The 27,275-nt window shown below is 42.2% G+C and overlaps 1 protein-coding gene across 1 annotated transcript in view; it reads left to right on the forward strand.

Moving 5' to 3' along the window:
- The window catches only part of MSH3 (mutS homolog 3), a 322,177-nt gene that overhangs the window by 126,570 nt on the left and 168,332 nt on the right, over nucleotides 1-27,275 (forward strand). The window contains exons 11-13 of the mRNA XM_073624435.1: nucleotides 4,321-4,405; nucleotides 6,802-6,911; nucleotides 23,870-24,002. Of these exons, the coding sequence (XP_073480536.1) occupies nucleotides 4,321-4,405; nucleotides 6,802-6,911; nucleotides 23,870-24,002 (328 nt within the window). The remainder of the gene's footprint in view (nucleotides 1-4,320; nucleotides 4,406-6,801; nucleotides 6,912-23,869; nucleotides 24,003-27,275) is intronic.

Consider the following 27,275-nt stretch of genomic DNA (forward strand, 5'->3'; position numbering starts at 1 on the left):
GGAGTTTGCTAAAAAAAAACACCTGAAGGACTCCAAGATGGTGAGAAATAAGATTCTCTAGTCTGATGAGACCAAGATAGAACTTTTTGGCCTTAATTCTAAGCGGTATGTGTGGAGAAAAACAGGCACTGCTCCTCACCTGTCCAATACAGTCCCAACAGTAAAGCATGGTGGTGGCAGCATCATGCTGTGGTGGTGTTTTTCAGCTGCAGGGACAGGACGACTGGTTGCACTTGAGGGAAAGATGAATGCTGCCAAGTACAGGGATATCCTGGATGAAAACCTCAGTGCTCAGGACCTCAGACTGGGCCGAATTTTTACCTTCCAACAAGACAATGACCCTAAGCACACAGCTAAAATAACGAAGGAGTGGCTTCACAACAACTCCGTGACTGTTCTTGAATGGCCCAGCCCTGACTTAAACCCAATTGAGCATCTCTGGAGAGACCTAAAAATGGCTGTCCACCAACGTTTACCATCCAACCTGACAGAACTGGAGATGATCTGCAAGGAGGAATGGCAGAGGATCCCCAAATCCAGGTGTGAAAAACCTGTATTAGCTGTATTTGCTTCTACTAAATACTGAGCAAAGGGTCTGAATACTTAGGACCATGTGATATTTCAGTTTTTCTTTTTTAATAAATCTGCAAAAATGTCAACAATTCTGTGTTTTTCTGTCAATATGGGGTGCTGTGTGCAGATTAATGAGGGAAAAAAATGAACTTAAATGATTTTGGCAAATGGCCGCAATATAACAAAGAGGGAAAAATTTAAGGTGTTCTGAATACTTTCTGTCCCCACTGTGTGTGTGTGTATATATATATATATATATATATATATATATACACTCACACACACACACACACACGCTGCTCAAAAAAAATAAAGGAGCACTTATTAATCAGAGTATAGCATCAAGTCAATTAAACTCCTGGGATATTTATCTACTTAGTTAAGTATCAGAGGGGGTTGTTAATCAGTTTCAGCTGCCTTGGTGTTAATGAAATTAACAGGTGCACTAGATAGGCAACAATGATACGACCTCCAAAACCGGAATGTTTTTACAGGTAGAGGTTACTGACATTTTTCTTTTCCCTACTCCTCTTTTCTGACTGTTTTTCACTATTTTTGCATTTGGCTAGGGTCAGTATCACTACTGGTAGCATGAAATGATACCTGGACTCTATAGAGGTTACAAGGCAGTCCAACTTCTCCAGGATGGTACATCAATGTGTTCCATTGCCAGAAGGTTTGCTGTGTCACCCAGCACAGTCGTAAGAGCATGGAGGAGATTCCAGGAGATGGGCAGTTACTCTAAGATTTCTGGACAAGGGCGTAGAAGGTCCTTAACCCATCAGCAGGACCGGTATCTGCTCCTTTGTGCAAGGAGGAACAGGATGAGTACTGCCAGAGCCCTACAAAATGACCTCCAGTAGGCCACTGTTGTGAATGTCTCCGACCAAACAATCAGAAACAGACTTCATGAGGGTGGCCTGAGGGCCCGATGTCCTCTAGTGGGCCCTGTGCTCACTGCCCGGCACCGTGGAGCTTGATTGACATTTGCCATTGAACACCAGAATTGGCAGGTCCACCACTGGCACCCTTTGCTCTTCACAGATAAGAGCAGGTTCACCCTGAGCACATGTGACAGACATGAAAGGGTCTGGAGAAGCCGTGGAGAATGTTCTGCCTGTAACATCGTTCAGTATGACCGGTTTGATGGTGGGCCAGTGATGGTCTGGGGAGACATATCCATGGAGGGACGCACAGACCTCTACAGGCTAGACAATGGCACCCTGACTGTCATTAGGTATCGGATGAAATCCTTGGACCCATTGTCAGACCCTTCTCTAGTGCTGTGGGTCCTGGGTTCCTCCTGGTGCACGACAATGCTCGGCCTCATGTGGTGAGAGTATGCAGCCAGTTCATGGAGGATGAAGGAATTGATACCATTGAATGGCCCACACGCTCGCCTGACCTAAATCCAATGGAACACCTCTGAGGCATTGTGTGTCAGTCCATCCGATGCCACCAGGTTCCACCTCAGTCTGTTCAGGAGCTTAGTGATGCCCTGGTCCAGATCTGGGAGGAAATACACCAGGACACCATCCATCATCTCATTGGAAGCATGCCCGATGTTGTCAGGCATGCATACAAGTACGTGGGAGGGCCTTACAAACTTCTGAGTACCATTTCGAGTTGCTGCAACGAAATTTCAGCAAAATGGACTAGCCTGCTGCATCTTTTTTTCACTTTGATGTTCAGAAGTGTGTGTATGTGTATGTGTGTATATATATATATATATATATATATATATATATATATATATATATATATATATATATATATATATATATATATATATATGGTGTATGTGTGTGTGTGTGTGTGTTTTGGACACTTATGAGTGCCTAATATAGCAGTTAATAGGAACTCAATCAAGAATGCGTAGGTATAAAGGTGTGTTTTGCATTGATTGGAATATCTGGGTCTTATCCTAGACTCAACTCAAGCTATAGTTTTTCTCCCTCAAGAGAAAATTCTAACTCTCCGCTGCTATATTTGGACTCTTCAGCCCAAGAGTCGCCTATTTACTTATGCATGAGAGTTCTGAGGCTGATGGTAGCCTCATTCAAAGCAATCCCATTTGTCCAGTTATACTCCAGAACACTGCAATTCAATATCCTGTTATTGTGTCACAAATCGATTCTCCTGACACCAAGGACCAGGTAGTCTCTGGTCTGGTGGCTCAGGATTTGGGTTCTGAATCTGGAAAAACTCTTCCTCATGACCTCTTGGAAGATCCTCACGACTACTGACAGGCAGGGGAGGTGTCCTAGACACCTTGTTTGTGCAGGGGACTTGTATCCTATAGGAATCCTGGGTCCTGATCAACATTCTGGAACTCCAAAAAATTTGGTTGTGTTCTGCTCCAATGCCTCAGGAGATTTTTCTTTATTGTGCAGATTTAGTCTGTGCTGTCCATGTCTATCTCTCAGCAACTTTTTCCCTTGGAATTACTCTTTCTTTGTCATTCCCAATGATCCCTGCAAATGGGAACCAGGTTCTCACGCTACCCTTTTTAGGTGTCTCAGACAGATCATCATCCAAGCTTATGGGGGTTCAATTGGGTTCCACCTTTTCCTATCAAAGCGCACACTCCTAAATCTGTGAGTGCTTCCTGATACTTTGAAAAGTTTGCTAGGTTGCCACCTTGTCTTCTGTTTTCTAAATTTTACCATGTCGATTTCCAGGCCTCATCTAATGGTAGTTTTGGACTTAAGAGACTTCACGCAGCTTTTTGAACTGCAAAGGTTCTGAGTTCTGTTGTTAAATGGGCCTGATTACCTAATTGTCTCTGAATTCTGTGTCTTTCAGTGAATGAGGAAAAAAAAGGATTTTTCTGCTTACTGTGAAATCATTTTTTTGAAGTTGATTAAGGGACACTATTCCCAGCCCTCTGTGTCTGTGACCTTGCTCCTAGTAATGTCTTTCTACAAATTGAGGTGTGTGGGAGTGTAAGATGTTAGGCCAGGTCCACATCTGTTCCTGCAGCCGCAACGACCCACATAGAAAAACACAGACAATGCACTGGAAATCACAGCAGCCACTTCATGCACTGAGAACCACACTGCACTTGCAGTTTCCATGAGCAGGGAGGACCTTTTCCCTGTGTTTTTAGGAAATTGAAATAAATGGGCTTCCGTTCCCACACAAAATGCAACCCGCTGAGACGCAGAAGTGTGAACCAGGCCAGTCACCATTTTTATTTTTTATTTAATCATTTTTTTTTCCATTTGTTCAAATTCCCCTGCATGCAGCAGTATAATCCAATTGTCTGAATTCTGTGTCCCCAACAATTTCCAGAAAATTGATTTTTATAAATACAAAGTTCAATGTTTTATTTGTAGCCATCCATAATTTCTAAAGCTGCATTTTGGCTGCTGACTGCAATACACTACACTTGTGGTCTGAATTTCCTAGCATTAATATACTGTATGCCTACTACTGTCATTGTGCATAATTGTATTTTTTTTGTATATTTTATAGTATCAAATAAAAAATGTATAGTAAAACATCTTGTACATTAGACATTATAGTCCCATAGACACTTGGGATAAGGGGCTTTGCCCTGTGCTTACCGTAAGACAACGCTGCAGATATTTTTCTACAGTAATTTGTGGATTTCAGTAAACATATATAATGAAGTCTAAAATTGTGCAGTGGATATTAAATGACCCCTGAAGGCAGTTCAAAGGGATGTGTTTTTATACATATAGCCTTATATATTCTCTCTTCTTGTTTTTCTTTCTTTTAAAGTCAGTTTATGCCGATGTCCAGTTCAGTAGAGTGTATGAATATAAATGGGACAACGCTAAGAAATCTGGAAATCTTACAAAATCAAGTAAGTTTCTGATCACATCTTATAATTTCCTTCTTTTTCAGCTGTTGCCTAGCAACAAAAAATGGGTTTGCATTCACTGCATTGTTTCCAGAGCAATTGCAATGAACTGACAGGGATATTCACTTCGTTCTTACTTTTCTAACATAGACCTACACTTAACTACATATTTAGAAAACTTTTTGTCCCTCTTTTAGTTAGTAGATTATTGTGAGATAAATAAAAAGTGTTATTTTATGTTAATTTAGGTAAACTTTTTAGTGAATAAAATAGAGACAACTTGCTAGTGCCAGCAATGGGAGTAGTATAGACTGAATCCTGATCAAGGGATTCATTCCCTAATCTAAACAAAACCCAACGGAAAAAGTTTTGGATGGACATACTGTTTAAGCGCCGCTAAAAGGAGCTGCGCTCTACAGCTAACGGCCGGCGCTTTCAGTGTGAAAGCAGCCTAAAGCAACCACCTGCAGCTTGAATATACATGTAAAATTCCTGAAATACACTTCTAAAATGCTCATATATGCGCTTAAATAAAATCCCTTCAAAATCTCATTGATGAGTTGTTAAATGCATCCTTCCTCTCCTCTCAACCAAAAGTGAGGGCAAAGCTGACTATTGACAGTTGTCACCAAAAAAGGAATAGAGGGAAAAATCTCCCAGTGTGGGCACAACTTTTCCAATGTCAGCTGTGCAGACATCCCAACCTGCAAAGACTAATTTCAGGGAGGTGGCTCTTCGCACCCGCAACCCCCTCCCTCCGCAGCAAAATATTTTTTAAGTCACCTTTTCAATATTTTTTTCACAGTGCTTCTGGGGAAGGTGGTGGTGGTGGTATGTGGCAGTGGATGGTGTCAGTAGTTTTTTTATTTTTAATAATTTATTTTTTACAATTTAATTTGTTTTTTAATTTTTTTTCACAATGCTTTTTTTGGGGGGAGGGGGTTGTGGCAGTGGACAGTGTTGGTAGGGCAGGGGAGAGTGGTACAGACCCCTGACATCTCCCCTTTGAGACAGAGAAAAGGACAGAGGACACAGATTCCCCAGTCCCTTTCTCAGCACTGAAGATGAATGAACAGGAGACGGAGACTCCTGTTCATTCATAAACTGAGCAGAGTAGACACAGTTTACTCTGCTCAGTTATCACAGGAGCGATCTCGCTTACTGTGTCCCTCCAATTCCTGACAGATCCCCCCCCTAGCCGGCAGGAGAGGAGGGGAGCCGACTGCGGGGGGACGAGGGGGGGCGGAGGAGGAGTGGCCGGAGGGGAACACGATGGCCAGAGAAGGGGGGGGGCGGGCGGCGAAAGACACGGAGGGGGCCAGGGGAGGAGCACAAGGGAAACAGCTGGGAATGATCGTGCGGCAGGAGGGACAGCTGTGATCTCCCTGTATAGCTTTTTAGCTGACAGCCGCTTGAGGGAGGGAAGGAGAAGTGGCTGTCAGCTAAAAATCTATACAAATGAGATTGGTGTTCACAGCTGTTCCCCGCCGCACAGATCATTCCGAGAGATCGGGAGGTGCTTGTGGGATGATATGGTATGTCTGGCTGTGGAGGAAGGAGGGACTGACTAGTGTTCCATGTTAATTATAGTAAAAAGCACTAGATAATAGCAGAATGTGGTATTTTTCTTCTTGTTGTGAATATTTGAGTCCCTCTGAAAGACTTAGTAACTTCTGTATTAAGGTATTATGATTTTCCAGTAAACATTTTATTTTGCTAGTTACTTTCCAGGCTTCCCAAATTACCTTGATTCAAGAGAATGTAGATTTCATAAAAATGTTCCTTTTGCTAAGCAACTGATGCATCCATGTCAGTGTTATGTTCAAGGCCACCTTGGATGGCTCTGTTGTTAGTTTCTTTATTATTAAAACCTTGTATGAGTGTGAGGTTATAGTATTCTCTCCCTGATTTTAATCTGTATCCTTCATGTAATTACATAGTTGAAAAGCCAGGTGTGAATTTTGCTCTTCATTTCTAACAATGCCTATAGACGCAGGGGTATAAAAACTGCAGAACAAGAACCCTTGCATACAACAATCAAAAGAAAATGGCACACGGTTTGTTAATTGTATATGCATGCATTGTGTCCTCCCTAAAAATGCAGTAGAGTCACTTTAAGTCTGGAGACACTGCTCTGTCAATAAACCTCAATTTAATTAATATACAATCTAGGTGGCATATAGTATGTAGATGATTTTCTTAGGCAAACTGATTGAAATTACAGATGGTTGAAACAGGGAAAGCCTGGATAAAATATCAACATGTGTCGCAGAAGAATGATGGTAAAAATGACCGTTAGGTAAAAAATACAATTCTCAAGATACATTCTCAAAGGCAATAAAATATATTTTTCCTTTTTAAGAAATGACTTTACTCTGATGCTTTCTTCTATATTTCAGACTGACCAGAAGACAAAGGGTAGCTTGATCTGGGTGTTGGACCATACCAAAACCGCATTTGGTAGACGAAAGCTCAGGCAATGGGTGGCTCAACCACTGATAAATTCCAGGTAATTGTTAAAAATAATGTACACCTTTTTCTTAACCATAGCTGAATGAGGCAGGGACTGTTGATATTGTTTGGGGGAAACTCCATTAAAGGATAAGTTCACCTTTTTTACCCATATTCAGGTTATAATATATTACAAATCCACTGGCCCCTCAAACCTCCCCTGTTCCCCGATGTGACAGGCAGCCAGCGATCTTCTTCCCCAGGCTCCGCCCGCCCTGCCATGTCACTCATTCACAGTGTTCTGTGAATAGAAACCTACAAGGTCCAACAGCCTTTGCAGCTGTCGGCTTGTGGTTCTCAGTGAACTACCACAGTGCTGTTGAGCAATGTGGTTGTTAATTGATGGCTCCTGCTAGTGTGTAACTGCTTGGCCGTACGATGTGCCACCAAACAGCTTACACACAGAGTCTGTAAGAGCTCTGCATGCGTTCCAGGCTTTCAACAAAAAAAAAATAACAAATGCACATTTTTTTTTACCTGCAAAAAGATGTGCATTTATTTATTTATTTTTTTTAAAAAGGTGAACTTATTCTTTAAGGAATGTCAGATTCCCTAATATGACCTGTTGCAGCAGACACAAAACACTACTTGTTTTCTCTCTTGCTTTTCGGCATTTTACTCAGGGAAGTCCCATGAAAGGTTTGCCGAGTTGTAATGAGGAGAAAGCAGTGAAATGTTGAGGAGCAGATTTTGTACCCACCAGAGTGGGTCATACCAAGGGGAGTCTGTAATCCTGTTTTGGAGTTTTAATTGAAACAGCAAGTATCTTTGTGATAACATAAAAAAAAAAAAAAAAAAAACAGCAACCTTAATCATTGTGTGCCATGCATGAAGTGTTTTGAAGCATGTGATGATAGCTCATAAGAATCAAGATGGCCTTTTCCCATTGTAGCATGAAAGAGGGGCATCCCTGACATCCATTTAGAGATGTGCATTCTCTTTTCTCATCACTGCTAGCCTATGAAGAATATACTGTTTAAGGGATGCAAATGCTTTATCATGTGTATAAATTCCTTAACTTCTACTTAAGTTTTTTTTTTTTTTTTTCCCGGCTTACACTTTGGCCTGACTGGTTCCTGAATTCTACATTAATTTGTTGACGTGATCGTTATTTGTGCTCTGGTTTCCATACTGACACCACAGGTGGTTTTCATTGAATGACCCAGTGACCCATGAACACTGTCACCTTGGATGCATTCTTTTCCTCTTTGTTCAGCATGCTGATAAGTAGATAAGAGGTAAAAATAGGTCAGTTCATGTCTGATGACGTCTTCCTTCTGAGGATTATTGAATAGACACCAGACAGGCAGTTCTGCTCCAGATTAATACAACTCAAGAGAACCATATGTGAGCATGATTATAGAAGAGATTAACTTTTCCAGTGAAGAGTGTGCATGTTTTTTTTTTGTTTTTGTTTTTTTTTTATATCAGTTTCACAAATACTACTTTTTATATGTATTGCTCATAATGTTTTTTAGTCATTCCTTAAAAATAAATTGATCATTGATAGATGCATGTCTGTAAATATCCTTTGTTTAATGGGTTCAAATAGATTTTTTTCTGAAATAAAACATACCATTTTGAACAGCAAACCATTTGCAGTGTTATGCCCCGTACACACGGTCGGATTTTCCGATGGAAAATGTCCGATCTGAGTGTGTTGTCGGAAATTCCGACCGTGTGTGGGCTCCATCGGACATTTTCCATCGGATTTTCCGACACACAAAGTTGGAGAGCAGGAGATAAAATTTTCCGACAACAAAATCCGTTGTCGGAAATTCCGATCGTGTGTACACAAATCCGACGGACAAAGTGCCACGCATGCTCAGAATAAATAAAGAGATGAAAGCTATTGGCCACTGCCCCGTTTATAGTCCCGACGTACATGTTTTACGTCACCGCATTTAAAACGATCGGATTTTCCGACAACTTTGTGTGACCGTGTGTATGCAAGACAAGTTTGAGCCAACATCCGTCGGAAAAAATCCTAGGATTTTGTAGTCGGAATGTCCGAACAAAGTCCCGACCGTGTGTACGGGGCATTAGACTGGGTATGTTTTGAACATTTGTAATTCATATTTTTTATATTAGGGTTACTTTAAATTAAAGCAAAGAAAATGAAAATAGTTGTATATAATTAGGTAACAATGCTATAAAATACTTTATACTACTTTATGCTACGTTATACTACTACACCTATACATGAGAACGTCACAAAAGAATGTCTTAATGAACACAGCAAGCCCAGAAACAAGTGATGGCATGGTAAAAACTGCATCCAGCAATATGTTCAGCTACCTGTCCCATACACAAGGATACCATATAAGTATGTCTTGGTGACTTAGTGGGAACATGGCAGGCCCAGAAACAAAGTAGGGCGTTCTGCTGTCAATGGATGAAATTGCCATGTATGTTTTTTGGTATCAAATTGTGTTTACCGTGGCTCGACCACAGAAACCACCCCAAAACGATTCTATTTATAAAAGTAGACCCATCAAGGTTCTTGGCAAAGGGTATAACATGGACTTTGAAGCCCAATTTTTCAGAATGCAATTGGGAATACATTTTAACTACAACATTTTCAACAAAAGTGTAAATTCAGTGAAGGCTTTTGCAAACACAGTGATGGCATGGTAAAAACTGCATCCAACAATATGTTCAGCTAGCTCTCCCATACACAAAGAGACCATTTAAGTATGCCTTAGTCACTTTGTGGGAACATGGCAGGGCCCAGAATAAAGAGTGCATTCTGCCTGTCAATGGCTAAAAACTGCCATATCTTTTTTTTTTTTTTTGCAATATACCGTATTGCATTTAATGTGGCTCAGGCCCCTGTTATTGCGATGTTTCAGTACCGCAAATTATATCTCTTAGGTTTTGTAGTTTACCCTAAAGTATTTATATCACTTTTTTTCAGGACATTAGGGGTTTAATTTGGTAGCAAATTTGGATACATATATTTTATTTCCTCAGTATTTCTTGAGAATAATTAGTAAAATAAATGAGAAAAAAATTTAAATTTTCTGTAATTTTTCCAGCGCGGTGTTTATATGTTCATATGTTTTTCCATCAAACGATATTGTTCAGCTACCTCTCCCGTACATAAGGATACCATAAAAGTATGTCCTTGTCACTTTGTGGGAACATGGCAGGGCCCAGAAACAAGGGAGCTCATTCTGCCTGTCAATGGCTGATGCTGCCTTATCGTAATTTTTTTTTTTGGCAATGTATTGCGTTTAATGTGGCTCAGGCCCCTGTTATGGTGATGTTTCAGTACTGCAAATTTTATTTTTTAGGTTTTGAAGTCCGCCCTAATGTATTGTATTTATATCGCTTTTTTCCCAAGGCGTCTTTCAGGACAGCACCTGAGATAGCGACTCCACCCACCGGAAACAGGAAACACCTTCTTCCTCCAAACTTTAAAGGGAGGCGCCTCCCTACCATACCTCAGTTTTTGTGTTTCCTCCGGCCCGGAGGGAACATCTTTTTGAAGGGGAGTCAAGGTCTCTCAGATGCCTGGGAGACAGGGCTTCCTTTTCATTTTTTCCTCCTTTTGGAGACCCGCTGTCCTCCCGGCCTACCCAAGCCTTGGCAGCGGTAGCAATCGGGCTCCTCTTCCCCTCCTGGTGCTCGGGGAGAGCCGTAGACCCGGTGATCCGCGCGGTCATAGGAGCGGCGGTGCGCGTGCGCCGCCGCCATGTTTTTTTTGGCCGGCAGGCGCGGCGGAAGTGACAAGGCGGGTCACTGGGTCAGCAGAAGCGTCATTTCCGGCGTGGATGCGAGAGGGGAGGAGGGAGGACAGGAACTGGCGCCTACTTCCGCTTCCGGTCCGGTGCAGATGCACTATGGGAGTCCGGAAGCGGCATATGAAGCCACAGGTGGAGAGCTGCACACCAGAGATGGAGGACTCAGCGTCTGCAGCGGTGGGGACAGGCACAGGCGCCAGTAAAGCTCAGGTAGGAGCAGCAGTTTAAGTCTGCCTTTCTTCCTTTTCCTGGGTTTGGTCTATTTTCTTTTTTCTTACCCCCTAGTGGCAAGGGGCCTGTCTGGGCACTGGAGGCTGACTGGTTTCTTCTTAGTGCACCTGTGGGTGATTCTTGTGTAGCTGAGACCGGGTCTCACTAAAAGGTCCCCTGGTTTTTTTCCCTTTTTTGTTTTTTCTCTCACAGGCTAAAAGCTCTGACCCAAAAAAGAGATGTCCTTCTTGCAGGGCCAAAATGGGAGAAAATTGGAAAAAAGTCTTATGCAGTACATGCATCACTTCTTTAGTTAAGGAGGAATCAGCTTCGGTTTGTGATGATCTGGTTACCTCTGTAAAGAAGGAACTATACGCCACGATTCAGACCTTTCGTGACTCTTTAGTTAATCCAGCTGCTAGTCAGCCATCCACTTCTGAGGCTTCCCAGGGTTCTATTTCTTTCCCCATGGTAGAAGTTTTACCTGAAGGCCCCCCTATCAGGGAAGAGCAGTCCCCTACTCCTTCCGTTAAAGATTCGGAGGAGGAGGGTGAGGAAGCGGAGGTGGCTCCTTCCAAATTTAAGCTTTCCCTAGAGGAGGTAGACGGACTCCTTAAGGCTATCCATGTTACACTTGGCTTAAGTGAGGAAAAGAAGGAGTTATCTCTTCATGACCGCATGTATGCAGGGTTAAATGAGCCTAAGGGGCGAACATTTCCAGTTCATTCGGTCATTTCTGACGCCATTACTAAAGAATGGCAAGATCCAGAGAAAAAGCCCTTTTTTTCCAGAGCCCACAAAAGGCGCTTCCCTTTTGAGGAGGACCCTTCTGCGGTGTGGAATAAGGTGCCCAGGTTGGATGCGGCCTTTTCACAGGTCTCAAGATCCACAGACCTGTCTTTTGAAGACATGGGTGTTCTAAGGGATCCAATGGACAAACGCATGGATCTTTTGCTCAAAAGATCATGGCAATCAATCATGAGCAATTTAAAACCAGCAATGGCCACAACCTGTGTAGCCAGGAATCTGGAATACTGGGTGAACCAACTTAGATCTCATATAGTGGCAGATTCCCCCAAGCAGGAGATCTTAGATTCCTTTCCTACCCTGATTTCTGCGGTTGCTTATATTGCTGATGCTTCGGCTGAAGCTATCAAAATGTCAGCTAGGTCTGCAGCTTTAGCAAATGCTGCGAGAAGAGCTTTATGGCTAAAAACCTGGCCAGGTGATACAGCTTCAAAGAGTAAACTTTGTGGTATCCCCTTTTCAGGTGACCTTCTTTTTGGCCCAGATCTAGATAATATCCTAGACAGAACTGCCGATAAGAAGAAGTCCTTTCCGGTCAAAAAGAAAAAGCAGACCCCAAAACGTCTTTTTCGACCTCAAAAAACTCAGCAGCAACAGCAGGAAAGTAAGTTTCAGGGCAGGAGGAAAAATTGGTCTGCGCAAAAGGCGAAGGGCAAAGGTGGAATTCTCTTCCGTCCTCCTTCACAGGCCGAAAACTCACAATGACTCATCTCTGCGGGTCGGCGGAAGATTACGAGAGTTTCTTCCGCAGTGGTCAGTGATAACTACAAATCAGTTTATTCTGACCACTCTCTCGCAGGGTTATACTCTCGAGTTCTCCAGAAGCCCCCCAAGAAGGTTTCTGGTAACAAATGCTCCCCGAGATCCAATGAGGGCCCTGGCCATGAAATCCTCTCTGGAGGAACTAATGCAACAGGGTGTAGTAATCCCAGTGCCACCAGAGGAATGGCACGAGGGCTTCTATTCACATGTCTTCCTGGTAAAAAAACCAACAGGAAGATTTCGTTTAATTCTAAATTTAAAGCCACTAAACAGAGCCATCAAATACAGAAGGTTCAGGATGGACTCAATTTTCACCGCCAGAAATATTCTGACTCCAGGTTGTTTCATGGCGTCAGTGGATCTAAAGGATGCATACCTGCATATTCCAATCTCATCCCAGTCCCAGGGGTTTCTCAGGTTGGCGGTAAGGTTGGAAGGCAGAATTCAGCATCTGCAATTCAGAGCCCTACCCTTCGGGCTATCATCCGCACCCCGAATTTTTACCAAAGTAATGGCAGAGGCCCTAGCTCCGCTGCGTCTTCAGGGAATCGCAGTAATTCCTTACTTAGACGATCTGCTATTTTTCGCCCCCTCAAGAGAGGAGTTGAGGAGCAATTTAAGCAGAGCATGCAGCCATTTGGAGTCTCTAGGTTGGATCCTAAATCTCCAAAAATCTTCCCTGGAACCATCTCAGGAGATTCGGTTTCTAGGGTATATAATAAATTCGGTAAGCCAAAAAATGTTTCTTCCTTCAGAGAAGAAAGGAAAAATCCAGGATACAGTGTCTTTTTTGCAGACCAACCAGCAGCTGACGGTAAGATTGGTCATGTCAGCCCTGGGGGTTCTGACTTCGTCAATGCCAGCTGTTCAGTGGGCAAGACTACACTTCAGACATCTGCAGGCTTTTCTTCTGAGATCTTGGGATCACAATTTAGAATCCCTAGACTCAGAGGTAAGAGTTCCAACCCAAGTGAAGAGGTCACTATGGTGGTGGAAAAGGCAGGATATCCTATCGGAGGGGTTAGTCTGGGCCTTTCCAATCAAAAAAAGGCTGACAACCGATGCCAGTTCCTGGGGTTGGGGAGCCCACCTAGAAAAAGGTTTCACTCAAGGAAACTGGTCCAGGAAAGAGGCGACCAAGTCCTCAAACTGGAGAGAGCTCAAGGCGATCGACTTGGCTCTGAAGTCATTTGCTCAGGGGCTTCAGGCCCAGCATGTTCAAATACTAACAGACAATGCCACGGCAGTGGCTTACATAAACAGGCAGGGAGGTACAAGGAGCAAATCGCTGCAAGTACTAGCCATGAGCATTCTCCGTTGGGCAGAAGGACACTTGCTGTCGTTATCAGCAGTCCATCTAAAGGGATCCCTGAACGGAGTGGCGGATTTCCTGAGCAGAAACCCCATTCGGGAAGCAGAATGGTCGCTGAACCCAGAGGTTTTCGCCATGATTGTCGAGAAGTGGGGGCTGCCAGAGGTGGACCTGTTCGCCTCAAAGGAGAATGCCTTGGTTCCGCAATTTTTTTCCCTAAGCAATCACGACGGGTCACTAGGAACAGATGCCTTGGCGTATCCATGGAGATTCCATCTCTGCTACGCTTTCCCCCCATTTCAGTTAATTCCCTTAGTATTAAGAAAAATTCAAAGGGAAACGGTACCGGTTGTCCTAATCACGCCCTTTTGGCCGAGAAGGGTTTGGTTTTCAACCGTTCTGAAAATGGCGGTCAGGCCTTATTGGCATCTGCCCCTCAGGCACGATTTACTATTTCAGGGACCAGTAAATCACCCAGAGGTAGCCACTTTGGCGCTCACTGCTTGGTATCTGAAGAGCAGCTCTTAAGGAGCAAAGGTTTTTCCAACCGGTTAATCTCAACGCTATTATCCAGTAGGAAAAGGGTGACTAGAAATATCTATTCCAAGGTCTGGAAGGTTTACAATACGTGGTGTAATTCATCTGACCAGGACCCAGGGAGTCTTGTTACCATTCTGGAATTTTTACAGGTTGGTGCTGACAAGGGACTAGCAGTTAGTACCTTGAAGGTACAGGTGGCTGCGCTAGCAGTGTTCCTAGAAAGATCTGTGGCCTCAGATCCATTGGTAACCAGATTTTTCAGATCCCTTACGAGATCCAGACCAGCACCACTTAAGTTGTTTCCCAAATGGGATCTGTCGATAGTCCTCCAGGCTCTAACAAGGAGTCCCTTTGAACCTTTGGAAGAAGCGCCACTCAGATATCTCACTTTTAAGTCTGTGTTTCTGATTGCCATGGTCTCTGCACGCAGGATCAGTGAGCTTAATGCTTTATCAGTTAAGGAACCCTATTTATCTATCTTCCCAGATAGGGTTATACTTAGAACAGATCAGAAATTCTTACCAAAGGTAGCTTCAGTACAAAATCGTGTTCAGGACATTGTACTTCCGACCTTCTGCCCCAACCCAGTAGGGGAGAAGGAGACTTGTTTTCACATGTTGGATGTTAGAAGAGTTTTGTTATGTTACCTGGAAAGGACAAAGCTCTTTAGACGTTCAGATTCTCTGTTTGTGTTATTTTCAGGCAACAGGAAAGGTTGCCAGGCTTCTAAAATCTCTTTAGCAAGGTGGCTGAAGCTAGCCATTTCAGAGGCTTATTCGCATGCAGGCGTGTCTCCTCCTGCAGGAATTTCTGCACACTCAACAAGAGCATTAGCGGCCACTTGGGCAGAGAGAGCTGGTGCCACCCCTGAACAAATCTGCAAGGCGGCAACTTGGTCAAGTTTTCACACATTCGTGAAACATTACAGGCTGGACCTCACATCTGCTAATGATCAGGCGTTTGGCAGAAAGGTCCTGCAAGCTGTTGTCCCGCCCTAAGGGGGTAAGTCTCTGTTATCCTCTCAGGTGCTGTCCTGAAAGACGCCTTGGGAAAAACCAAGTTAGACTTACCGGTAACTTGTTTTCCAGAAGTCTTTCAGGACAGCAACATCCCGCCCTATTGTATTGTATATACTATGCTGTGACTAACGTATGTGTTTATGTGTTCCAGCCGGGGCCGGAGGTCTTCTCTACTACAACTGAGGTATGGTAGGGAGGCGCCTCCCTTTAAAGTTTGGAGGAAGAAGGTGTTTCCTGTTTCCGGTGGGTGGAGTCGCTATCTCAGGTGCTGTCCTGAAAGACTTCTGGAAAACAAGTTACCGGTAAGTCTAACTTGGTTTTTTTTTCCCAGGACAGTAGGACTTTAATTTCGTAGAAAATTTGGATACATATATTTTTATTTCCTTAGCATTTATTGATAATAAATAGTAAATTTTTGTGAAAAATTTGAATTTTTCTGTCATTTGTTCCATCGCAATATTTGCAGAATTTGCGCACCCTCATAAATTTGCCCTAAAATATGATCAATAAAGTCTGCTATTTAAAGTTATATCACATTAGTGGGATTTTTATATAACATAGCCGAAAAGTATAGTTCAAAGTAAATGTATGCATTTTACTTTGGATGAGCTTCGTTCTCTTTTGATGCTACTTTGTTATGCGCATGGAGATGGAATAACGGTTTGTATAAATGGTTAATATAACAATGACACAACATTAAGTTGGTTAAATGAGGGTACAAATTTGCATAACTATGATATTTTTCACAGTTATGCGATGGCTAAAGATTTAAATGTCCTTGCTTTTGCTTACATGAGTGTTTGATGCTAGTGCAGCAAACGCAAATGTCATCCAGATCATGTGATGTCATTGTTGCAACTTAGAGTTCATCCAGACAGGCATGGAGACCGTCCTTTGTTTTTGCATTTACAGCTGCCCTGAGCTGCATGTAGGCAGCCTATAGAGGTAGATGCAGGTGCAGAGGCTGCAATTTGACATGCGGACAAGAGCTGATGCATTGATCTAAACGCATACAGTGTGCGCTTGGATCCGTGCACCTGCTCCTGTCCATACAGTATGTCAGATTTTGTTTTATAGAGCAAGATGAAGGAATCAAATAGAACACAATATCCCAATAGAAATTTATTCAAACAAACTGGAAAGGAAAAAGTTAAAAAACATGAGAATTCATCCATATCAAAAATCACTTATTCTATACAGGCATATTTTAAGAAAGCACTACCACTCTCAACATGTTTCACTCGATAGAGCTTCCTCAGGAGATTCTGGTGTGACACTTTATATGCTATAGACAACAAAAAGATTGAAATAAGTATCTCATGTTAATATTATATTAGTACAATAACATGTAAAACATGCGTGTTGGCATATATATTAGAAAACATGCAGTTATTTGAGAAATAGTAAACAAAATATCAAAGTATAGGGCATAGAAATGCATGGATGCATGAAGGACTGAATCTCTCCAAGGCTGTTTAACGTCAATAGATAATAAGGTTGGAGAGATATAGGTTCCATTGGTGCACAAAACATCCCGTTGTTCTGATAACACTTCTTCAGTACTTGCAGAAGTACTGAAGTACTGAAGAAGCGTTATCGGAACATATTATCTATTGACCTTAAGCAGCCTTGGTGAGGTTCAGTCCTTCATGCATCCATGCATTTTTATACCCTATACTTTGATATTTTGTTTACTATTTCTCAAATAACTGCATGTCTTCTAATATATATGCCAACACGCGTGTTTTACATGTTATTGTATTAATGTAATATTAACATGAGATACTTATTTCAATCTTTTTGTTTTGTCTATAGCATATAAAGTGTCACACCAGAATCTCCTGAGGAAGCTCTATTGAGTAAAACATGTTGAGAGTGGTAGTGCTTTGCTAAAATATGCCTGTATAGGATAAGCGATTTTTGATATGGATGAATTCTTGTTCTGATGTTTTTTATCTTTATAAATAAAAATTATTGATTTTATATGCTACTAGTGAGTTTCAATCTCCGTACTAAACACCTTATAAGTCCTGAGGTTTGTTACCTCTTTTCCCTTCCCAAGATGTCAGATTTTGATATGCAGCTGCTGCACCAACATCCACATCTATAGGCTGCCTGCCTGCAGCCAGGACCCTCTATAATGAATAGGTGTTGTGACGTCACTCAAAAAAAACATGGAACTGCTGTGTTTACTTTTGCTTTCACAGAGTGGATCAAAGGCCCAGGAGCTGATCATTTTCTAGAAGCCACCTGTCACAGCCAGTGAGCGGTTCCAGCGCTTACCCACCCTGTACCCATGGGGACCACGTGTCCCTGCGGCCTCTTTAAAATGGCACCAAGACAAACGGCTACTATTTGAGGGCCACTTTAAAATGGCACTGGGGACTAAAGTGGTTAAAGGCTCTCTTTTCGTACATAGACATGCAATCTGCCGTTGCTACTTTTCATTCTATAAATGCTAAATTCCTGGCTGTCATCTTTACCGTCTTATTTCAGTAATTTGTGTTCCTTGCCAAGTATGAAAATAAAGATGTTTGATTTTCCAGATATGCATACTTGTTTCAGGTCAGTGACACAAACATTAAAGAGGAACTAAACCGTGCCAAATTTTCTTTTTTTTAAAAAAAAAAACCCTGCAAAGTAAAGGCACAATATGAAATACTTACCTTAGAATGAAGCCCTGCAGCACCGTGCTGTGAGCGCTAACAGACGCTTCCACCTTCACCCAGTCTTCCTTCCGGGTACCCTTCCTCGGGCCGTCTGATTGGCCGCGCTGCAATGACTTCACTCCCGCACATGCGCACAGGAGTTTAGGACCGCGGCACAGAGCTCTGAAGGGATGGCACAGGTATACCGTCCCTTCCGAGCTCATGGTGCCGGTGATGGTGGTAAATTCGAATAAGCTCAGGAGTGCTAAACAATTCTATTTCAGAGTACATTTTTTTAGGTTGCATTAATTGCATGGAGGAAACAACAGAAAAAGCAATGTTTAATTTGTTAAGTCATAATGCAAAAAACAAAAAAGGGGTCTCCTGGGAGATTTGAGCATCTGGGAAGAACAGTTTGGTCAGTACAGAGTAGAAAACTTTTGATCAAGAAGTGGTTAAGCACAGAAAAATCTTGAGCCATTAGTTTACAAGGTTTTAAAAAGTGGTTTAATATCATTGTCCTTGTAATGACTTAAAGAAATGAGGTCTGTGCTGTAGAACGTCTAACACAGGCTGTTAATGAGACACTTAGTTCACTTAGTGTCATACTGTGAAGCATTATATCCGCATCCAAGATCCAGCAGTTAATAGAACAAAACGTCCTGTCCAGAATGAGTAAATTGGCTTGAAAAACGTTTTACACCTTTATTGATTTTACTTGAGTATATTATTTATAGTGAAGCTCTTAATTTGTGGAAAGTATTGGAAAATTAACTAAGGGTATTGAAGCTCAAAACAAAAAAACAATATACTGTAGGCTGTCTTAGTTTTATTTTTTGGGGCTTTTTTCCCTTTATTATAACTTGGTAATCCTGCCAATAACACGATTCCTGATTTAGAGTGACCACACTCACTCACTGTACCATATGCATGGATGGGCAATGTTATCAACCTAGCCTGATCTCGTGATTTGGTTTTGGCTCTAAACACCTTCCCCTCAGTTCATCTACATTACATAGGGTATTGGTGTTCTGTAGTTTACAGACGAAAGCTGGGAAAGCCAATGACATTGTTTGAGATTTCAGTTCAGTGAACAGAGAGGTTTTTTTTTTTTTTTTTTTTTTTTTAATAGGATCAGCGGGAATTTTTCTGTACTTATACAAAATGTACTTAGCCTGAAAAAAAAAAAGAAAACTATTGCAGCCACCACTTCTAAGGACTGATGAACTTCAGTATATTACATTTTTTTTCTTGGGTTTGGGTATATTTAACCACTTCCTGTCCTTAGGCCATTTATAAATGGTTTAAGTGGTTATAGTGGGATCATGGATGAGGCTACAACCTTGATCCTGGTATAATTTTTACAGCAGGCTATTCCCTCCCTATACAGCCACTGGATTACTTTTACAGGCGACTGAACGGGGGGCCACCGCCACCCTTACCGGTTTTTCCTGTCTTATTAAGGAGCCCAGTGAGGATGGAACTGGCAGCATCAGCTTCCCCAGACACAGTGAGAGGAACTGATGTTATTCCTCGCTCTGCTTGAGGCCAGAAACCAGAAGTGATGAGGATTTCCACTTGTTGTTTTACTTGTGAATGCATCTGATCAAACTGATCTCAATTTGATCAGATGCTTTGGAGGCCAGAGGAGAGACATGGGATCTAGTATACCCTAGACCTGTCACAACCCATGCTATCACAAGGGATGTTGTCGTGCAACATAACAAATTGCAACAATGACCATTTTATTCTCCAGGGTCTGTGGCCTTAAAAACATATAATGTTTGGGGTATGTTAAATTCAGTCCTTACCCACTTGTTTTTCTTTAGTATAATATCTTTCAATATCAGTGCTATGCGGTAGTTTTGCTTTCACTCTAAACATTTTTAGTTTACTTGGTATAATAAGAAACATTATGTAGAATTCATCAAAACTGGAGTAGACAGAGCCTGGAGCAGTTGAACATAGTAACCAAATCAGCCTATCTTTCATTTTCAAGTTTAACTGAACAAGTTGGAGATGGAAACTAATTGGCTGCCATTCACAAATGCTCCAGATTCGGTCTGCTTTACTTTAGTTAAATTGCCTCCATTTTGCCATAAGCTTCTTTTAAACACAGAAATGACACCTAGGAATCCTACTAAAAAATGCCTGCATGTTTACCTCAAGCTTTATGCAGACTTCTGGTAAAGGCAGTGAAAAAAACAAATAGGCAATCTTTTTTTTACAGTGCTTTGAAAAAGTATTCATACCCCTTGAAATTTTCCTCATTTTGTCATGTTACAACCAAAAATGCAAATGTATTTTATTGGGTTTTTATGTGATAGACCAGCACAAAGTGGCACATAATTGTGAAATGAAAGGAAAATGATAACTGGTTTTCAAAATATTTTACAAATAAATGTAAAAAGTGTGGCGTGCATTTGTATTCAGCCCCCCTGAGTCAATACTTTGTAGAACCACCTTTCACTGCAATTACAGCTGCAAGTCTTTTTGGGGATGTCTCTACCAGCTTTGCACATCTAGAGAGTGCGATTTTTGCCAATTTTTCTTTGCAAAATAGCTCAAGCTCTGTCAGATTGGATGGAGAGCGTCTGTGAACAGCAATTTTCAAGTCTTGCCACAGATTCTCAATTGGATTTTGGTCTGGACTTTGACTGGGCCATTCTAACACATGAATATGCTTTAATCTATACTATTCCATTGTAGCTCTGGCCTTAGGTTTACAGTTGTTGTCCTGCTGGAAGATGAACCTCTGCCCCTCAATTTTTTTGCAGACTCTAACAGGTTTTCTTCTAAGATTGCCCTGTATTTGGCTCCATCCATCTTCCCATCAACTCTGACCAGCTTCCCTGTCCCTGCTGAAGAAAAGCATCCCCACAATATAATGCTGCCACCACCATGTTTCACAGTGGGGATGATGTGTTCAGGGTGATGTGCAGTGTTGGTTTTCCACCACACATAGCGTTTTGCTTTTATGCCAAAAAGTTCAATTTTGGTCTCATCTGACCAGAGCACCTTTTTCCACGTGTTTGCTGTGTCCCCCACATGGCTTCTCGCAAACGGGACTTCATTTGGCTTTCTTTCAACAATGGCTTTCTTCTTGCCACTCTTCCATAAAGGCCAGATTTGTGGAGTGCCTGACTAATAGTTGTCCTGTGGACAGATTCTCCCACTTGAGCTGTGGATCTCAGCTCCTCCAGAGTTACCGTGGGCCTCTTGGCTACTTCTCTAAATTAATTCTTTCCTTGCCCAGCCTGTCAGTTTAGGTGGAGCGCCATGTGAGATGTTCAAAGCTTGGGATATTTTTTTTTATAACCTAACCTTGCTTTAAACTTCCCCACAACTTTATTCCTGACCTGTCTGGTGTGTTCCTTGGCCTTCATGATGCTGTTTGTTCACTAAGGTTCTCTAACAAACCTCTGAGGGCTTCACAGAACAGCTGTATTTATACTGGGATTTAATTACACACAGATGGACTCTATTAATTAGGTGACTTCTGAAGGCAATTGGTTCCATTAGATTTTAGTTAGGGGTATCAGAGTAAAGGGGGCAGAATAAAAATACACACTTTTTCAGATATTTAATTGGAAAACCATTTATCATTTTCCTTCCTCTTCACAATTATGTGCCACTTTGTGTTGGTCTATCACATAAAATCCCAATAAAATACATTTATGTGTTTGCTGAATAACTGCTCAGGTGTATCTATAAATCAGGAAATAAAGGTACCAATATCCCAAATATGTGTTTTAATATAGAAAGAGAGGGGTGGGGCAAATAGGATTTCCCCAGTACCGTCACAAAACATTACAACAATTTTTAAAAAGACTTAAAAGTTTATTTTACATATAGCCAACATTACAATTTAAAAACATTATTTTGGATATCACACAGTATACTCCTCTGAGTGGTCCTACCACCCCATTTTGTGGATCACTTAGACCCCTTTCACACTGGGCCAGTTTGCAGGCGCTATTGTGCTAAAAATAGTGCCTGCAAACCGACCCGAAACAGGCGCTGCTGTGTCTCCAGTGTGAAAGCCCGGGAGCTTTCACACTGGAGCAGTGCGCTAGCAGGACGGGAAAAAAAAGTTCTGCTGGCAGCATCTTCGGAGCGGCAAAGGAGCGGTGTACACACCGCTCCTGCCCATTTAAATCAATGGGGCAGCGCAGTTATACCGCCAGCAAATCGCTTTGTGATGGTTCTTAACCCTTTCTCGGCCACTAGCGGCCGAATACCACCGCTAAAACGACGGTAAATTATTATTAGCGGCGCTTTACCGCCGACACACCTCCCGCCCCAGTGTGAAAGGGGCCTTAGAGTTTGGGATACCTCCAATTACCATGTAAACATATAGAAGGTAAAACTCTCTTTGGTTGTAACATGAAAAAAGGGGAAATTTCAAGCGGTATGAATACTTTTTCAAGGCACTGTACATGCAGAGTACTTTTGCCATTATTTCGGACACATTTGAGCTTTTTGTAAATTTATTTCCCGTCATGGATTAAAATTAAATGATCATTTAAAAAAAATATAGGGTCACATGAGCATTGATAAAGTGTCAATGGTATGTCATTGCAAGTGCCTTTGAGTGCCTGTGTCTCAGTTCATAATTGTTCAGAATCTTGGAAGCCCTGAGTCCAGGATGCTTAGGTATGCAAATTTTGACCAGCTCCTGTGGTTAAAAGCTTCACGCTACCCTTTTTCACCACGTGTCTCACTATCGGCCTATCACTGTGAGGGATAATCCTTATATGGTAACAGTGAGGCAGAGGGGATGGAGGCCAGGCTCTAATCCATACAGTACCTGACCGCGAGATCGCGCTGGTTCTCGGCGACAGGGTACTGTGCATGTCGCGCTGGCTCACTCATTGGGAAAAGAAAACTTTTTTTCCTTTCGCGATGAGCGACAGGCAGTGCTGACAGCTGTCTGGTATGAATCCTGTGGGGGAACGCCGCGCCAAATTTTAAATGAAAAAAACGGCGTGGGTTCCCCCCCAAAATCCATACCAGACCCTTATCCGAGCATGCAGCCTGGCCGGTCAGGAAAGGGGGTGGGGACAAGCGAGCGCCCCCCCCCTCCTGAACCGTACCAGGCCGCATGCCCTCAACATGGGGGGGTTGGTGCCTTGAGGAAGGGGGGCGCCCTGCGGGCCCCCCCACCCCAAAGCACCTTGCCCCCATGTTGATGAGGACATGGGCCTCTTCCCGATAACCCTGGCCGTTGGTTGTTGGGGTCTGCGGGTGGGGGGCGTATCGGAATCCGGGAGCCCCCTTTAATAAGGGGGCCCCCAGATCCCGGCCCCCCCACCCTATGTGAATGAGTATGGGGTATTCACCTAAGAAAATAAAGTGTTAATAAAAAAAAACACACCACACAGGTTTTAAAAGAAATTTATTAGGCAGCTCCGGGGGGGGGGGCAGTTATTTACAGTATATGAATTCTTAAAGCTAAATTTCAAGCAAATTGCTAAATATACAGCTAAAAATGCTTTTCTACCTGCCAGAGGATGTTACATTTGTGTCCATCTTGCTGTGCCTGCATGGGTTTCCTCTGTGTACTCCAGTTTCTTCCCACATTCCAAAGTCATGCTGGTAGGTTAATTGGTTTCCGTCTAAATTGTCCCTAGTATGTGTATGTAGTTAGGGACCTTATACTGTAAGCTCCTTGAGGGCAGGGACTCATGTGAATGTACAATATATATGTTAAGTGCTGTGTAATTTGACAGTGCTAATACTACACAGTGTGCAAAATTGACAAAATACTTGGCATACGTTATCAATGTACAAATGTTCGAATTAGATAATAGTAGAGCGCATGCTGTAGCTGTATGTTAATCATGTTTTCATTAAATTGTGTGCCTGATTACATTTTAACTTGTATTTCCAATTATCTTTTTTTTCCCCAGTCAAATCAACATGCGGCTTGACGCTGTGTCAGAAATTCTGTTTTCAGACAGCAGTGTTTTTAGCCAGATCCATGGTTATCTTATCAAACTGCCTGATCTGGATAGAGGGATTTGTAGTATTTACCACAAAAAGGTATGTACGTTTTTGTAGACCAGTTACCCCACAACCGTGAAGTTCTGCAGGTAAAGTCAGGACTTTAAAGAATTTGAGAATATTTTTCTGCCTCCGCAATGATGGTACAACTGACTGGTCTTATTAATTAAATGAAAAGAACATGGGCAATTTGTTGGTGCTTGCATGTTGGAAAAGACATACATTTAGCAAATGTATTTTTATTTTAGCAATACAGACGCTCCCTTGGTTTATTCTTCTAATGCTTAAAGTTGATTTATGCTTTTGTTGTTCTGGGCTTAAAGACAAACTCTAGACAAATAAATTGCTGTCTTTGTTCTTGTTGTAGAGGTTTTCCTTCACTTCATTTTCTGACAATCACATGGAGGGAAATTTCTCCAATAGGAAAATGGGCAGCACAAATAGAAGTTTTATCCCTTCTCTACAGTATCAAAAACTACAAAAATATGTTTAACTGGAGTTCAAGCAGAACGCCGGCTATGAGCCATTTTGGGTCCCTCTGTGACCTATCTCTCCTATTGCATTTGCCTGTCATCATAAACCATAATTCGATTTTACATGCATCACCCCTTGCAGGTTGAATCTGGTACAGTGGTGCAAACACTCCAATATGGGCATTTGTGTCCATGTTAATGTGCATACACAGGCCAGTTATCAGCTTAGTTAGATTGTTTTATGGTAACACAAGGTTTTCTATAGAGTATGTGTCTGTGTACTGGACCAAATTAAAAGCAGTAAGTCTACCTGCCTAATGTAGTTTAGATAAGAGAAATATTGCACTTGGTCAAAAGTATAACCATGTACCAGGATAGTTAAGAACATAGAGAAATACCCCAAAACCCATCCACATCATTATTATACGTATACAGGTGCATCTAATAGAAATTAGAATATCATCAAAAAGCTACTTTATTTCAGTAATTCAATTCAAAAAGTGAAACTCATATAGATTCATTACACACAGAGTTATATATTTCTACCATTGTTTTCTTTTGATTTTTATGATTATGGCTTACAGCTAGTGAAAACCCAAAATTCTAATATCTCAGAAAATTAGAATATTATGAAAAAGTTCAATATTGTAGACTCACGGTGTCACACTCTAATCAGCTAATTAAAGCGGAGTTCCGCCTTCCCCTCAAAAAATGTAATCAGCAGCTACACATACTGTATACTGCTGACTTTTAATATTAGGACTCTTACCTGTCCTGGAGTCCTATAATGTTGGCACCGCAGCTGTTTTAATCGGCGGTCAGGTGCTGCCGCCGCCATTGCCGGTAAGGGAACCCGGCAGGGAGGCCTTTCGGCTTCACGACTGGGTCCCCACTGAGCATGCGCAAGGTGTGGCTATGCTCTCCTACTGACCCGACAGCAGGCAAGGTCCGACGGAAGTAGTGATAGAGTACCTCTCAAAAACAGACACCTCCCCCCCCCCCCCCCACCCCGAAAGGTGCCAAACGTGGCACCAGAGGGGGGGGGGGTCAGATAAGCAAAAGTTTCACTTTTAGGTGGAATGCCGCTTTAACTCAGAACACCTGTAATGGTTCAGTAGGTTACACAATCATGGGGAAGACTGCTGACTTGACAGTTGTCCAGAAGACAGTCATTCACACCCTCTACAAGGGGGGCAAGTCACAAAAGGTCATTGCTAAAGAAGCTGACTATTTACGGACTGCTGTATTCAAGCATATTATTGCAAAGTTGAGTGGAAGGAAAAAGTGTAGTAAAAAAAGATGCACAAGCAACAGGTATAATCACAGCCTTGAGAGAATTGTGAAGCAAAGGCCAGTCAAGAATTTGGGGGAGATTCACAAGGAGTGGACTACGGCTGGTGTCAGTGCTTCAAGAGCCAACGCACAAACATGTATCCAGGACATGGGCTACAACTGTTGCATTCCCTGTGTCAAGCCGCTCCTGAACCAGAGACAACATCAGAAGTGGTTTACATGGGCTGAGGAGTAAAAGGACTGGACTGTTGCTTAGTGGTCCAAAGTCCTCTTTCATTAATTTTGCATTTCATTTGGAAATCAAGGTTCCAGAGTCAGGAGGAAGAGTGGAGAGGCACAGAATCCAAGTTGATGGATTGAGGTCCAGTGTGACGTTTTCACAGTCTGTGATGATTTGGGGAGCCAAGTCATCTGCTGGTGTTGTTCCACTGTGTTTTATCAAGTCCAAAGTCAGTGCAGCCTTTTACCAGGAAATTCTAGAGCACTTCATGCTTCCCTTTGCTGACCAGCTTTATGGAGATGCTTATTTCATTTTCCAGTGGGACTTGGCACCTGCCCACACTGTCAAAAGCACCAATACCTGCTTTAATGATCATGGTATCGCTGTGCTTAATTGGCCAGCAAACTCACCTTACCCAATCCCCATAGAGAATATGTGGGGTATTGTCAAAAGGAAGATAAGAGACACCAGACCCAGCAATGCAGATGAGCTGAAGCACGCTATCAAAGCAACCTGGGCTTCCATAAAACCTCAGCAGTGCCACAGGCTGATCGCCTCAATGCTATGCCACATTGATGCAGTAATTCAAGCAAAAGGAGCCCTGACCAAGTATTGAGTGCATACTATACTGTGCATGGACATACTTTTCAGTAAGCCAACATTTCTGTATTAATTTTTTCTTTTTTATTGGTTTTGCGTAATAATTTAATTTTCTGAGATACAGAATTTGGGGGTTTTCACTAGCTGTAAGCCATAATCACCAAAAGGAAAAGAAAGAAATGCTTGAAATGTATCGCTCTGTGTGTAATGAATCTATATAATGAGTTTCACTTTTTGAATTGAATTACTGAAATAAATTAACTTTTTGATGATATTCTATTTTTTTTAGATGCACCTGTATATCTTTTGGTCTTGTCAATCTTTCAGTTAAAGCAGAAGAAAAGTACATTTTTATAAAAAAAACTGCTGCGAGAGAAAAGAAGTAGAAGCACAGACCGTAGAACAGTTAATCATTTTATTGTGACTCAATAAGAAAATAAAATCATCACACTGACATTTTGCAGAAAGTGCACAGGCACATCAATAGTATGTGAAGTGCAGTGAGGAGGTATACTCTTTAAATGCTGGTTGGTTTCCCGTGTGTGAGCCCGCTGAGTGGCTGACAGGTAAAATGAAGCCAGCGATCCCACACCTGTCAACACCACCACAAAGCTGGCAACCCAGGTTATGCTGAGAGGTCCAAAGAACACTGATGGTGTGCAGCATGTTTGATTATGGGCAGTGTAAACTGGCTGCTTAGAGAGGCCGGCTGCCCTTGCAGCTGTG

Source organism: Aquarana catesbeiana, linkage group LG01 (assembly GCF_042186555.1).
Source record: "Aquarana catesbeiana isolate 2022-GZ linkage group LG01, ASM4218655v1, whole genome shotgun sequence".
NCBI classification, from domain to species: Eukaryota; Metazoa; Chordata; class Amphibia; order Anura; family Ranidae; genus Aquarana; species Aquarana catesbeiana.